This window comes from Phocoena phocoena, chromosome 17 (assembly GCF_963924675.1).
Source record: "Phocoena phocoena chromosome 17, mPhoPho1.1, whole genome shotgun sequence".
NCBI classification, from domain to species: Eukaryota; Metazoa; Chordata; class Mammalia; order Artiodactyla; family Phocoenidae; genus Phocoena; species Phocoena phocoena.
This window is the reverse complement of record NC_089235.1, coordinates 8765270-8781705: the sequence shown is the minus strand read 5'-3', so window position 1 is coordinate 8781705 and position 16436 is coordinate 8765270. Positions and strand designations below refer to the sequence as shown.

Genomic DNA, 16436 nt, shown 5'->3' with positions numbered 1-16436 from the left:
GAAACCACTAATCTGTTTTCTTTCCCAACAGTTTATCCTTTTCTAAAATGCTGTGTAAAGGGAATCATCCAGTTAGTAGCTTTATGAACTTGGCCTCTTTCCCCTAACGTGATGCACTTGAGAGGGATCCACATTGTTGCACGTATTCTTATCATGGCTGAGTAGCACTGCATTGTATGGCTCTGCCATAAACCGTCTGTCCGTCCACCAGGTGATGGACGTTTAGGTTTTGTCTACCTGTGGCTGTTACAGCGCTTCAGTGAACGCGTGCATATGAGTCGCTGTGTGGACGTGTGTCATCATTTCTCTTGGGCAGAGAGCCAAGAGCAGAATTACTAGGAAGGAGTTTAGTGTTTATTTTATGTGCTTGGGGGATCCATGGCGATGGAGTAACATGGACAGGTTGTGTTTCAGGAAGATCCTGAGGACAATGTAGAGAGAGAACAGACTGGAAGCAGGGAGACAGGTCCGGAAAGTTGCTTTTCTGTCTACCTTATGGCAGACCTTGCACCTTCCGTCACTTATCATCAGAGCATGTCGGGGACATAGAGAGATGCAAAGATCCTGTGTCTGTTTTCATGGGTGGTCAGCTTCTCCTCATGTACCATAGTATGAAAACATCTTCTTCCGTTGACCAAGTGGAGAGCAAAGGGAGTCAACATTTAATTTTTATATAATCTACATGTGTATTGTTAGTCTTTTTTCATGCCTTTAATTATTCTTTTATTTCCCTTCTTTTCCATTTCATTTGCTCTTAATGTTTCAACGACGGCAAGGGAAGTCAGGATTTGAAATGCAACGGGTCACTTTTTTTTCTTTCTTTGTGGTTTTGGAAAAGGACAAAATACTTGTAATGGCAGTGACCAAAAAGAAAAGTTCAAAGTTTTATAAAACATAAACATCTGGTTCCTAAGCCACTTTTAAAAATCCAAATTCAACAAAATTAACAACCCATGGCAATACTCCTAGGTCTACTTTGAAGGATTATTAACATGATTTAAATCAACTGAAAATTAAAAGTGCAGGATTTGTTCGGAGACCTTAAGAGAACCATTTGTAGAAGAAGAAACTAAGGCCCAAAGAGCCTGAGAGAGTTTGCTCCATCCTGTCACAAGCCCTGAGACCCCACTCCTGGTTCTGCAATAAGACCACATGTTTCCCCAGAACAAGAAGGAACAGATCTGGGTTTTTTTACAGTTGGAAAAATTGCCTTAGGCTTTTTATACACTTAAAAATAGTCATGACAGGAATAAACTTGAATTTCAAAGAGAAGAGCAATATTAACAGCTATTAAATAGGAAGGTTTGTGAAAAGAAATTTTATGGGACAAAGTAATTTCTCTTGGTAATGAGTGCTTCGAGATTTTTAATATTCTGTTTTTCGTGATGATACTGAAATATGTTGACACTGAGTACAGTATGGCTATTTAACAAACATATTTTAATGTTAACTATATATTTTGGATGTCCTAAGCTGCCAATAGCTTTTTCTTTTCCCCCCCTGTAAATAAACCTCATGTTAACTTTGACAGTGGAACATGGGAGATGCGCTTGGGAAAAGTCCTGATGCCAGCAGTAACCCTCTGCTCAGGTGCTCGCCAGGCTTTCCTGGTCCTGCTGTCGTCCTGCTGACAGACATTTCTGCAAAACCAAAGCGAGCAATTGCGAGACATAAGTCAGTGCTGGGTGACACGACACTAACTTCCACCATTTATAAATCCCCATCTCAGCCAAATGTCGATTCATTTCCCATGTCCTCAGCACGTATGCTAACATATCATGGCATGCCGTTGAATGTGCCCACTAGTCACTATTTTTTCAGTCTCTGCTTTAGACATATTTTTCAACAATAGGGGGCTTTGGGGCTTGGGGGGAGGAGAAGAGAAAGGTGGAATAAATAAGAGAATACCAATTTTTAAAAAATATATAAGGAATGATATATGTACCACATCTTCTTTATCATTCCTCTGTCAGTGGACATTTAGGTTGCTTCCATGTCCTGGCTATTGTAAATAGTGCTGCAATGAACATTGGGGTGCATGTATCTTTTCAAATTATGGTTTTCTCCAGGTATATGCCTAGGAGTTATATACGATGGAATATTACTCAGCCATAAAAAAGAACAAAATAATTCCATTTGCAGCAAATGGATGGAACTAGAGATTGTCATACTGAGTGAGGCAAGTCAGACGCAGAAAGACAAATATCATATGGTATCACTTATATGTGGAATCTAAAAATAGGGCACAAATGAACTTATTCACAAAATAGAAGTAGAGTCACAGAGGTAGAAAACAAACATGGTTACCAAGGGGGAAGGGGGGAAGGGATAAATTGGGAGATTGGGATTGACACATACACACTGCTATATATAAAATAGATATCTAATAAGAACCTACTGTTTGGCACAGGGAACTCTACTCAATACTCTGTAATGGCCTGTGGGGAAAGAATCTAAAAAAAGAATGGATATATGTATCACCAATTCACTTTGCTCTACACCTGAAACTAACACAACATTGTAAATCAACTCTACTCCAACAAACATTGAAACTATATTATATACAAGGAATGAAATGAAAAAAGTGATCAAAGTGTCAGCTTTATTACTGATAAAAGTCGAATTGAAGAATGGGACTTAAATGAGCAGGAATAATAGGTTTCGTAATCTTGAACCCAGGAATTGGACATACCCGCCCACTCCAGGCTGTGGAGAGCAACCCTAGTTCCGCCATGTGGGTGGGAACCCCTCCCTGCAGGATGTGGCATCCGCTCAGCGCATTAGTGGTACACATCCTGGGGGAAGGGAAGGGGTGGGACTGAGCTACACAAGCTTGTTGCTTCCCCCTAACTCAGTGATCAGATAAGTCACACCAGCTCCCCTGTGGGGAGAGGCAGGAGGCTAAGATACTTAGGAAACTTCCCTGTTTTTGGAAACCATTCAGGTGGGAAATGTAGATGGGAGAGGGGAGGTGTCGGAGGACGGACGGAACAAAAAGTGCCCACTGAACTGAGAAGGCATCTTGAGACCGAACAACGAGGCAGGAAGCCCCGTGTAATCAGTGGATCAACTTATTACAGGGTAACTTACTCACAGGGTGGGATTGGGCAGAAAATGATCTGGAAGCATTCGCAGAGGCTATAGCCACTGGGACAATTTGATAGTTAACCTGGGGTATGGGGTGCTTGGAAATACAGCGTGTATTCCTAAGTCAAGATTTATGAGTGGGTAGCTAGTCTTGTGGGCGCCCGGAATACGCCAGCAAAGGTCTTCATCATTGTTTGGAGACCAACAGAGCGTAGAGGCCACCTGGTCCTAATGATGATGGAACAATATCTATTAACTCTAAAGCCCCTGACAACAGAGAAGTGATTCACGGCACAGTACATTCCTGGGTAGTGTCAATGGAAGGACAGGAGGAACTGTCAGGCCCAAGATGGCATCAGCCATGCTAACAGCCATAGGGGAGGTGTCAAGGGACTGACCCCTTTGAAACCTCAGTGGCCACATCTGTGAAGTTAAGTTCCCCATGTCCAAGAGATTGAGAGAATAAAAGGAGATATGGCCTGGAGACCGGCACACAGTGAGTGCTAAAAAAAATAGTAGCGATTACTTTCAGTCTTCGGATAATTCCTCATGTTCCTTCTTCTTTACTCCGGTCACAGACTGACCAGGTTTGTTATTTGGAAACATGAATACAGCGCCATCCTCTGAAATAGGGCAAATCTGAGACAGAACAGATTTGTGAGCAGTAGCGAATTTCACTTTGGATCTGAGCTTGAAGCCTCTGTGCCCATAGGCACTTGGATTTATGATTTTTGTATTTCAGGAGAAAAGTAACTAGTTAACATGGAGCTCAGTTTGGAAATTAAACCGTGGAAGCCCTTTAGAGGCTGAAGACTGACCCTGATGAGCACAGCATGCTGCGGGGACAGGAGGAAAGCCAGGAGAGCGGGCAGCACAGAAGTCAAGGCGAGGGACCCTTTCAGGAAGGAGGGAGGAGTCCGCCGTGTCCGGTGCTGCAGGGTGGCCAGGTTGGATGGGAGAAAAAGGAACAGGGGGACTTGCAGAGATGGCCATACGGATTATTAGCTCTCAGATACAGAGCACTTACTGTATGTTGATCACTGTGCTAGTTGCCCACATGCAATATTATTTAATTCTCAAGAACGCTACCCCATGTTATAGATTAGGGAAGTGAGAGTCGGGAAAGTCTACCACCAGCTTGGCTTAGGTCACAGATCTGGGACAGGACAGAGCTGGGACTCAGGCCCCTACCATCTGACTCTTAACCACTGAGGCTCCTTCCTTGTGGACGACTCGCTTTTGCCTCCGTGGTGGGTGAGGACAAAGCACTGTGGGTGGGAAGGGAGCCACGAGGGAGGGGAGGGGGGGAGAGGATGGCGAGTTGGGGTGGGGAGGCTGAGGTTCGTCCTGGTTGGTTGGTTTGCTGGCTTTAGGATGGTGGAGACTTCAGCGCTATGAAACGTGGACAGGGGCTCAGAGGAAAGCCAGAGTGAGGAGGCCTATGGAGGCAGCAGAATGCGGGCCTGTGGGGCAGGGCGGGGAGTGACCTTAGGAGGGAGAACCCCTCCTCCTGCACCTGGGACAGAGCACAAGGAACTGAATGTGTTGGTTTAATGTCAGAGCATTAAGGAAGTTCTCCTCTGACTGTTGTCATTTCTCTCTACCTGGAACATCCGGCTTACCTTTCAGGGTCACACCTGGTCATGCTCTGAGCCCGGAGACGGGATTATTTGCTCTGGGTCCACCGGAAGGCCCCAACCCTCCCCTGCTGGTCATGACTTCAGGCTGAGTCAGCAGGAGGAAATTCAGGTTGCGTCAAAGACACGGTGCCACTCTGCAGGGGCTTACGGTTTGAAAAGGGACCAGGATAAGTACATAAAAGTCCCATATAATAGGGGGAAGAACCACACACACACACAAAAAGACATAAGCATGGTGCTGAGGATTTCAGTCGTGTGATAGAGAAAACAGAGCACTTCTGTGAGTGATACGTGGAGTGAGTGGGGTTTTCAGCTGGTCGTTGAAGGAGGGGGGCGTATTTTCAACTGACAAGGAATAAGCCATTTTACTTGGAGAAGGTAGCCTCAGAAATGGCAGAAAGCTTATTTGGGGAGCGAGGGGTGGTCCCATCTGGCTCGAGTATGGAATATGCTGGAGTTTAGGTCCAGGATGCAATGGAAGGGTCTTGAGTCCTAGACTAAGAAATCCTGCTCCCTTGAGAGTAATTTCCTACTTTTATCTGATCGGGAAACACTGTGGGTGTGTTCAGAGACAGTTGTAAGCAGCCTTTTGGGCTTAGCCAAGGAGTTGATCCTAAGAGTTTAGAAATCATACCTACCATTTTCATTCCAGAAATTAGGTCACTATCCTGAGAGTTTCAGGATACCAGAATGCACCCAGTCTCCCAAGAACACCTTCGAGCATCTGAGAAAAAGGGCCCTGACCGCTTCCCTGTGGTTTGGCAGTTACGGACTGGGTCATCCTGGGGATTGGGAGAGCCGTGTGGGGAGCTGAGCCAGGACTGTGCTTGGTTCTCCAGTTATAGGCTCGGGACCAACGCTAGGTTTCTTACTACTTTCGTAAATCACTATTCTCAAGAACTATTTCTAGACAAAAACATAAAATAAAAATTTAAAACCTCTTTTTTTCTTTCAGTGAAGAAAAAGAAGCCTAAACTATTAAATAAATTTGATAAGACTATTAAAGCTGAACTCGATGCTGCAGAGAAACTCCGCAAACGGGTAGGTGGTTTTGCTTTTCGCAGGAACACCCGATGGTTTCTTTGTTAAATAAACTCAGCCATTACTCTTGATTTGTTTTTTTAAAAAACTGTAAGAGAAACAACCTTTGAATAGAGTGGATTTTCCCCCAGGCACGTCAGCATTCCATGTGAAGTGAATCAAATGAAAAGAAAAACGGCAGCTATAATGGCCACATAGAAATAGAACTTTACCGGCAGGCCAGCCGACTTGGGTGTCAGCCCCTCCCATCACTGTCTACTTTGGTGGCTTTGGGCAGCTCACTTAGTCATTCTGAGCCTCCGTTTCCTTATTTTAAAAAATGAGACTAATACATGCTCTTCCTACTTCCTACTTGGTCTTTTCCAATGAGATAAGAGATTAAAAAAGAAGCATCAGTGCTGTCAAGTACCATACAAGTAGGGGTTTTCATTTTAAAGCAACGCGATGCAAAAAGAAAACATAGGTTAGTCCAATGCTCTTAGGACAGTTACTGTTAAGGTGAAATGATGTTAGATTTAAGATTCTTCTCACTTGGGGTTAACCTCACGCACCTCCAGTTTCCAGGGTGACTGAAGTTTTGCTTTGTCATCAGTTAATTTGAAATACTATTTGCGTGTGTTTCTGGATATTACAGTTTTTGGAAAGTCAGTTAACCCTAGATTGAAGTTATCTGTTCTCTTAACTCCATCACACTCATGTAATGATTGGGCCAAATATTTGTTATAATGTATCTAATGACACCTTCACTGAATCATCTACAGACGCACCTCATTTTATTGTGCTTCATGGATACTGGGTTCTTTACAAATGGAGGGTTTGTGGCAGCCCTGTATCAAACAAGTCTACCGGTGCCATTTTTCCAGCAGCATTTGCGCGCGTCGGGTCTCTCTGTCACATTTTGGTAATTCTCGAAATAAGTTCAAGCCCTCCACCAGCAAAAAGATTAGGACTCGCTGGAGGCTCAGATGATGATTAGCATTTTTTAGCAATAAAGTATTTTTAAATAAGGGATGTGTATTGTTTTTCTAAACATAATGCTATTGCACACTTAATAGACTACAATATAATGTAAACATAACTTTTATATGCACTGGAAACCAAAACATTCATGTGACTCACTCTGTTGTGGTATTCGCTTTATCGTGGTGGTCTGGACCCAAACTTGCAAGATCTCTGAGGTCTGCCTGTAGTTGTTTCTCATGAAAATTTCTCTCTCTACTCTGTACTTGAATTTATACTTGCATTTTAAACTAATACTCATTAGTTTTCCTGTAATGTGGTTTTTAATCAGTAGACATTAGCTGAAAAAAAAAAAAAGGAATAAGGGGACTGTCATAGGTAAGCGACAACAATAAAAACACCCGAGTTAGGCACTGAAGTGGGACGAGAATGTGCTTCCCCCCATATTTACTGGAAAAGTCCCAACAAGCATGGCGACGTCTGTAACTAGCATTAGGCACGGTTCCCAAACCAAAGCCTGGCTCACCCTGGTCAGCAGCTGATACAAAGGTAGTAACTCCAAAGAATGTTGCAGCAAAGTCTTTGTTCACTAAATTAACATCGAATGATTTCTGTGTCTGTCTTGTTTGACTTTATAAAATGCAGCCATCTACTATTTGATGAAAATTTGCATTTCTTAATAGAAACGAAGCAGGAATCTTCTTTTTCTATCACCTTGTTTGGCATGCTCCACTTTCTCTGTGCTACATGCCCTTGATGAAAATGGATGCCTATTTCACAGGTGACTTTAGGGATAAAGAACAAACGAACAGCTTTAGAGAAGGATTTTTATGTAATTATAATGAATAGTAGAGAAGGGCTCAGTTATCAAGGGGCAGATAAGTCAGTGAAGCATAAAAATGCTGGAACAATCCATGGGGTATTCTCCAGTTCTCGCTTATCTGGAGAAATTTTGATGCTTTCTTCAAGGAGCACCGTGGATCTATAACAGGGTAAATAAAGGAGGAAGAAGGGCCCACAGAGGCAATTCTTGCTTCTGAAACAGCAGGGAGCCATGTTATTGACTGCGTCATCAGTGTAATTAAATTTTTTAGGGTTGTTTTTATAGCTGGTAGTTTCAAATAATGCAGCCGACTACTGGGATTGCTACAGCCATAAGGCAGCAATGGTCAGAGGAGGCCTGGTCTCAGGCCACACCCATGTTTCAGAAACTGTGTGACATGAAAGTACGAGGTCACTTTAGTTTTCCTGCAAAAATGCATGGATCATATTTTAATCATCAATTTTTTTTATTTTATTTTTTGCGATACATGGGCCTCTCCCGTTGCGGAGCACAGGCTCCGGACACGCAGGCCCAGAGGCCATGGCTTACGGGCCCAGCCGCTCCGCGACATGTGGGATCTTCCCAGACCAGGGCACGAACCCGTGTCCCCTGCATCAGCAGACGGACTCTCTACCACTGCGCCACCAGGGAAGCCCAATCATCAATTTTTTAAAATAATATTTATTGCTTAAAACTCCTCCTTATGCCCCAGAAGAAGGATTTGAAATGATACACTGAAATATTTGTTCATTTGTTGGAATTAGTTTTTATTATTGTATTATAAGTGGAGAAAAAGAGAGAAAGAAGGGAAAACTTTATAAAGTCAGAGTAAGTGCGACACACGAAAGTTCACACCACAGGCTTTAAACGGGGCTGGGAAAGAAGTAAACTGCGGGCAGAGCAAGGAAGGGGTGTAGATCACACTGTCAGACGGATAGTAGTCCTCAGAATAGCTGTTCTGCACCAAGTCCAGAGAGGAACCTTATGCCATAGATCTTCATAAAGGGCCTAGTGATGGATGGCACAGCCTCCTCCCTAATGTCTCGCGCGCGTGTTCTACGTGACCTCCATGGGGTGTGTCTTAGTGTCCTTCAGCGCACCCGCTGACCTCGTGCCAGAACAGGAGCCGGGGGTGGCGGGGGGTGAGGCAAGTACATGTCTCTCCAGTGAACTGTCTTGGTCCTAGGATAAAATGTAAGCTGTGTTGAAGAACAGATGATTTTCAGGCAGTTCTTCGTGAGCACTCTATCCTGGGTTGAGTTTTTTAAGAAGAATTGTGTAATAGTATCTGGAGCTATATTCTCCAGCAAGAACCTGGGGAAGGGAAAGTTTTTTTCAGACTAAAAGCAAACACATTAACTTTGCCAAACAGCTGAGGTGAGGGCAGGACTGATGGTCCCTTAGGCAAGGCATAGAGCATGTGTGTTAAGGGATCCAAAGGATGCCTAGGACAGAGCCAATGTATTCCGTTATTTTTATAACCTTGATGGCCAACTAGGGGAGTGTTAAGCTGGAAAAAATACTTTCGCGGAGTTGTTATGAATATTGTTAATCCTATGGTTTAAATCTGGAAATGGTGCATTTAGCATGATTTTCACAAAAATAGCCTCAATATTTGCGATTTAAGTTGTGTAAGTCATGTGATAGGCGAAAAGTAATCCGTCCAAAGATATTCTGTGTCCTAATCCCTGGAACCTGTACATGTTACCGTGTTTGGGGAAAGGGTCTTTGCAGATATGATTAAGTTAAGGGTCTTGAGATGGGGGATTATCCTGGGTTATCCAGTTGGGCCCAAAATTCAATCACATGTTTCCATATAAGAGAGAGGCAGAGGGAAATCTGATACAGACGAAACAGGAGAAGGCACACACAGGAGAAGGCAACGTGAAGACAAAGCGGTGATTGAGGTGATGTCAGGAAATGCTGTCGCAGATTCTCCCCTAGAGCCTCTGGAGAAAGAACGGCCCTGCCCACATCTCGATTTCAGCCCCAGTGAAACTGATTTTGGACTTCTGCTCTCCGGAACCATGAGCGAATGAATTTCTGTTCTCTCAAGCCACAAAGTTTGTGGTCATTTGTTACAGCAGCCTCAGGAAACTCATACAGGTTAGTTAGAAGAAAGTCACACGGAGAAGGATATTTAACATGAATTCTTCATCCCTTACAATCACTCATAGAAGAAATAAAATGGTAGTTTTAGAAACTGTTATCCAAAATATACAAAAAAACTCATAAAATTCAATGATAAGAAAAACAACCCAATTTAAAAATGGGCCAAAGACCTTAAAAGACAACTCACCCAAGAAGATATTCAGGTGGCAGATAAGCATATGAAAAGATGCTCCACCTCATATGTTATGAAATGCAATTTAAAACAAAATGGATATCGCTACACACCTATTAAAAAGCCCAAAATCTGGAACACTGACACCACCAAATGCTTATGAGTATGTGGAGCTTCGGAATCTCTCACTCACTGCTGGTGGGAGACACAGTAGTACAGCCGCTTCGGAAGACAGTTTGGTGGGTTTCTTACAAAACTAAGCATACTCGTAGCATACAGTCTAGAAATCTTGCTCCTTGGTATTTAGCCAAAGGAGTTGAAAACTTAGGTTCTCACAAAAACCTGCACATGGATGTTCATAGCAGCTTTCATAATTGCCAAAAGCTGAAAGCAACCAAGATGTCCTTCAGTAAATGAATGGATGGATACATCTAGACAATGAAATCTGATTCAGCACTGAACAGAAATGATCTCTCAAGCCATGAAAAGATAGGGAGGAAGCTTAAATTCGTATTACTAAGTGAAAGAAACCAATCTGAATAGGCTACATACTGTATGATTCCAACCATATGACTTTCTGGAAAATGCAAAACTATGGAGACAGTGGATACATGTCATTATACATTTGTCCAAACCCCCAGAATGTACAACACCAAGAGTGAACCCTAACGTAAACTATGGGCTCTGGGTGATTTCAGTGCGTCATTGTAGGTTCATCAATCGTAACAAATGTACCACTGTGCTGAGCGATGTTGGTTATGGGGGGAGGCCGTGCACGTGTAGGGGTAGGAGGTACGTGAGAAATCTCTATACTTTCCTCTCAATTTTGCTGCAAACCTAAAACTGCTCTAAAAAAATAAAGCCTTTAAAAAAATTAATATCGTGAGAGACACAGCATATTTTAAATAGCGATACAATGATTTCTGACAACAAATACAACTTAGAGAATATGTTCCTGACTTGATTTATCTCAGCCTTCCAGTCCTCATTCTCTTTGCATTAACCTGTCTGTCAGATAAGAGATTACCTGAGGCACGCTTTATTGTCTCATGTGGGCTCACACATCCTCCCCACGCTACGATAGTAAGAATCATAATAGCTACCATTTTTCATTGCTTTCCATGCTCTCTGCAGCGGCTATAAGCATTTTATATATGTTATCAGATTTGACCTTCACAGCAGCCCGACAAAGTGATCAAGTACCCTCATTGTACCGGTGTCACAGATGAGGCATATAAGGCAAAGTCCTAAGTAAGTTGCCAGGAGTCACACGCCTCCTAAGTGGTGGAGCCCAGGGTCTAGCCAGTCGCTCTGGCTCTGGAACCTGCACTCATGACCACTCCTCTGTGCATATACTGTCTCCCAGACCCTCAGCGCCACTGATGGGCATGTAACAGGGAATAAGAAACCTCCTTCTTCCATGATTTTAAGGAACTTTAAAATATGGATATTGCCTGACTCTATTTAGTCAAGTTGTGGAGAAGTAGGTATCAATAATGATCAGGTAGTAATGTATGGTTTGCTGAGCCCAGCCACGTTTGAGGCGTAAACTCTGTTGCTGTGAAAACTCACTCAGTGAGGGTGACAACGTACAAACCACAGTGAGCTTGCATTTAAGCATGGAATGAATGGATTTACGGATTGATAGGCAGCTGAAGTGGTGGTAAAGTTCAACTCAGAAAATCCATCTCCATCGCACGGTTCCAATATTCTGACCTGCTGCCTTCCATTAGACACCAGGGGATGTGTGTTTCTCCTTGTGGATGGACTGCGAAGGGGAGAGGGTGCCTCACCCCCATGCCAAGACCCTCAGCAAGCTTACCTGTTACACATCCCGCATTTCCGCTTGCACAGTGGTGGTCAGAGACATACCACAGCTGCTTGGACCAGCTTCTTAAGGGCCCGCGTGGGCTTTGCGGGGAGGGGGGGGTCACATGACAAGGAAGCAGTGGGGTGCCCCAGCAACCCGGTGAGCCACATCAACCCTCATGTTCAACGGGTGACAACATCGGCGGCCAAGTGGCCCTGTCATCCTGCGTGCTTATTGCCTGCCGACAGTGCCCTTCTCATTGCAGACCCCAGGCATTCTAGCTGCTAGCAGTATGCTTCCCCCAACTGAAATCCTAAACTTTTTTAAGAGTGCATGTGGGAACTGTACATATATAGAGAAAATGCAATTTCTTTTCTTTTTTTTTTTTTTTTTGCGGTACGCGGACCTCTCACTGTTGTGGCCTCTCCCGTTGCGGAGCACAGGCTCCGGACGCGCAGGCCCAGCGGCCATGGCTCACGGGCCCAGCCGCCCCGCAGCATGTGGGATCCTCCCGGACCGGGGCATGAACCCGCGTCCCCTGCATCGGCAGGCGGACTCTCAACCACTGCGCCACCAGGGAAGCCCTGTTTTTCTTTTTTTAATTTTCATTGGAGTAGAGTTGATTTGCAATGTTATGTTAGTTTCAGGTGCACAGTGAAGTGAATCAGCTCTACATATACACATATCCACTCTTCTTTTCAGATTCTTTTCCCGTGGAGGCTATTACAGAGTATTGAGTAGAGTTCCCTGTGCTATACAGCAGATTCTTATTAGTTATCTATCTTATATATAGTAGTGTGTGCAATTTCTAGTACATCATTTGCCAGGTGTCTGCCTTTTAAAACATAAAGTGTATTTATGTTCATTTCTAGTTTTTTGTTTGTCATAATGCAGTTAATTATTTAGAATCTTAGGATAAAATTGTCTTAAACTAAGAAAGGAGTCCAGGGAATTTTGACAAAATTACCTGGTGAATATTAAATGACTATATTGAATAACATTATGCATTTAGATTTATTGTATGTATATAATTGCCTCTTCCTAACAGGGAAAAATTGAGGAAGCAGTGCCTGCGTTTGAAGAACTGGTTCAGAAGTACCCTCAGAGTCCAGGAGCGCGATATGGGAAAGCAAAGGTATGCTGAAACCTTGCTACTTAGGACACGGTTTTGATGTCCTTATGCTCTGTATAATTGGATTTTCAAACCCAGTATTTGCATTTTATTTTTCCTTTCTAACTTGTATAGAGAATCAGTTTCTCATGCATATACATAAATTCAAGCAAGAAATACAGTTTTAAATAAGACAATTAATTATTGCTATTTTGTATCATGAATTTAGTAACATTTTTTGCTCCCCCTCCATCTGGCTTCTCTCCGGTTTTGAAAAGAAAGTAAAGAATAACACTTTAGTCACTGATTTCCCATCACCCTCACGTTTGTTCCCTTTAGACCCACCACCTGGTTTTTACTTCAGCCTTCTTAGAGGTTTAAGAACCTCATTTTATCACTAGAGGTTGCAAAGTGTGCTTAGAAAAGACTTTTAAAATATAAAGTGGGATGGACTTTGTTCTCTGTGTAGTTTCTGTCAGCTGACTCATTTCTTACCCCTTACCTTCTCCCCAGCGCCTTCCGCACCTTCTCCTTTCTTCCTTTTTTTATTTAAATTAATTAATTTATTTACATCTGGCTGCATTAGGTGTTCGTTGGGTTGTGCGGGCTTCTCATTGCAGTGGCTTCTCTTGTTGTGGAGCACGGGCTCTAGGCTCGAGGACTTTAGTAGTTGTGGCTCTTGGGCTCTAGAGCGCAGGCTCAGTAGTTGTGGCGCACGGGCTTAGTTGCTCCGTGGCATGTGGGATCTTCCCGGACCAGGGCTCGAACCCGTGTCCCCCGCATTGGCAGGCGGATTCTCAACCACTACCTTCTCCTTTCTTATTGGACTTTCTCCATCTTCCAGCTCCTCAATTCATGAAGCTTTTCCACGTTCTTCTGTAGCTGGGAAACCCTCCGTGGGCCACATTCTGTTTTAGGTCCTGGGATTTATCATGAAGAACACTCTCGAGGTCTGTGTCCTTGTGGAGCTTATATTCCAATGGAAGATATTTTAAAAGTTTCTTACTCAAGTTTTTTGTAGTGAAAGGCCGCTCTGTGGCAGGCCTATTCTAGGCATTGCAGGCACAGCCATCAACAAAGCACGTGGTGTTTTCATTGTAATGGAGAAGACAGTGCATGAGACATAGAAGGAAGTCTCTTGCTTGCTACTGGATACTTTGTCAGGAGACAAAAATAAAGAAGAGCACAGCCATAGGATGTGTGAGGGGGTTGAAATTTTGGATAGGGTGGAAGGAAAATATCTCACCGAGAAGGTGATGTTTGAGCAAACCCCTGATAGTCTTTATAAATAAATATATATTTAAAGAATATTAGAAGGGTTAGAAACAAATGTATTAGAACATCTTATATGATAGTACTGCCATAGAGAAAAGAAGGTCATGGAATAAAGAACATGTTATTATGATTTTTTGTTTGTAGGTGGTGTGATTGAGAGTGACACAGCAACACTTACGATAATAAGGTGATCAGCAAAGGCCTCCCTAGGGAGGTGACAAGTGGCTGAAACATGTCAAGGTCGAGGAAGGAGCTGTCCAGGCAGAGGGAAGAAGGGGGGCAAAGGCCGTGATGCCGGGAATCAGCCTTGGCTTGATTGGAAGGACAGGAACAGGGGCGTGCTGAGGGAGGTGACACGGGCAGGCGGGACCAGGGCCTCTCAGTGCGCTGGGGGCCCTTGGAGGGTTTGTGCGTGGGTGTGCCCGTCTGGTTCTTTTTTTGTTTGTTTTTGTTTTTTGCGTTACACGGGCCTCTCACTGTTGTGGCCTCTCCCGTTGCGGAGCACAGGCTCCGGACGCGCAGGCTCAGCGACCATGGCTCACGGGCCCAGCCACTCTGCGGCATGTGGGATCTTCCCGGACCGGGGCACAAACCCGTGTCCCCTGCATCGGCAGGCGGACTCTCAACCACTGTGCCTCCAGGGGAGCCCTGGTGGGTTTTTTTAATAACGATCACTTTGGTTGCTTGGTGGAGAATGGATTCTGGTGGCACAAGTAGAAGCCAGACGAATAGGAGACAATTGCAGGTGCCCTCGAGAAGCGCTGGCTCAGACTGTGGTCGTGGCCATGGAGATGGAGCAGTGGACAAGGGCAGAGCTGAGAGGTCTTGATGATGGATTAGATGTAAGGGTCAGAGAGAAGACTCGAGGGTGACTTTGGATTTTCCTCTCCGTGCGGCTTGCTGGGTTCCAGACCAAGGATGGAAACCAGGCCCCCTGCAGTGGAAGTGCAGAGTCCTAACCACTGGACTGCCAGGGAATTCCCAATTTAAAGGTTTTTGGTTAAGCCATCTAAGGAAAGGATAGTGCCAGGTTCTGACCAGGAAGACTGGTGGAGGAACAGGTTTGGGGAGGTACAGAATCAAGCATTCGCATTTGGTCCTGTGAAGTTTGTGATGCCTATTAGAGACGCAAGTGCACGTGTCAGATAGATGGTCGGAGATATGTAGTCTGGAACTCTGGGTAAAAGCCAGGGATGATGTACAAATGTCAGGCAGTAAAGCTCCTCCAGCCCTGCCTGGGGGGGATGAGACTGTCAGCCCTGCTGGGAAATGGCAGATGCAGAGCTGCAGAAATTTTCCAGACCCAGGAGAAGCTGACAACACCCCTTTGGAGGGGGCAATGCCGTCACTTGTGGGTGACACTCACACGGAAACTAACGCATCTGGAGATAAAACGAGTGTGCTTTGCTCTGAACTAAAGGTGGCAACCACTTGAAGTCCAGATGCTCAAATTCTTCCTATCTCCCCCTTAAAAACTTATTAATTAAATTTGTATTAATTCAGTTTTAATAAATTAAATTTGTGAAAATTTAATGCAAAGAAGTTCCTTTTATCCATGGTGCAATACAGACTAGGTTTAGCAGACAGCAAATGTATCATTTCTATAAATTAATTTGGTCAGTAATCCTCCAAAATTGCTAAATTGTATTGCTATTAAGCAAGAGAGAATATATTTATTACCAAAAGATGGTGCCTATTCAAATAAGTGATGTGCTTTGCCACTAGTCCCGCAGTCATTTGATTAAGGAAAACCATATTAACTCGAAAAAATAATGATTGGGCCAAATGCTCATCGTGGCAAAAATGGTTAATGCTTTAGAATTTTTCTTTATATGTGATGTTAATTGCAGTTTCCAAAGTCTAAATAAATGCAATACTCTTTGCACGTGGCACTTGCTATATTTATACCCTTATTTACGGTCAGAATTTGAGATTTATGCCTCAGCAATATTTTTTATCTCTAAACTATTATGCTACAAGGTGTTATCAATATTAATGCAAAAGTTAAGCATGGTAAATTAAATTTTAATAGAATAATTTAAAAGAAAGCTTAAATTTGTAGGAGTTTTAAAAATAAAAGTTCAACAGAAGACGGATTTTGTAAGGAGGAGTACGTGATGACTTTTCCGTTCTTTGTTAGCAGATTAAACAATTACTTTGGAATATCCCAACAAATTTTTCAAATTCAGCAACATTAAGTTAAATAGAAACTACAGTATCTATCATTTCTAAAGTAGCACTGGGGCTTCCCTGGTAGCGCAGTGGTTGAGAATCCGCCTGCCAGTGCAGGGCACATGGATTCGAGCCCTGGTCCGGGAAGATCCCACATGCCATGGAGCAGCTAGGTCCGTGCGCAACAACTACTGAGCCTGCGCTCTAGAGCCCGTGAGCCACAACTACTGAAG

The 16436-nt window shown here is 43.7% G+C and overlaps 1 protein-coding gene across 1 annotated transcript in view; it reads left to right on the top strand.

Moving 5' to 3' along the window:
* The window catches only part of ASPH (aspartate beta-hydroxylase), a 209831-nt gene that overhangs the window by 141805 nt on the left and 51590 nt on the right, over positions 1-16436 (top strand). Inside the window, exons 15-16 of the mRNA XM_065895024.1 lie at positions 5683-5768; positions 12694-12780. Coding sequence (XP_065751096.1) covers positions 5683-5768; positions 12694-12780 — 173 coding nt within the window. The remainder of the gene's footprint in view (positions 1-5682; positions 5769-12693; positions 12781-16436) is intronic.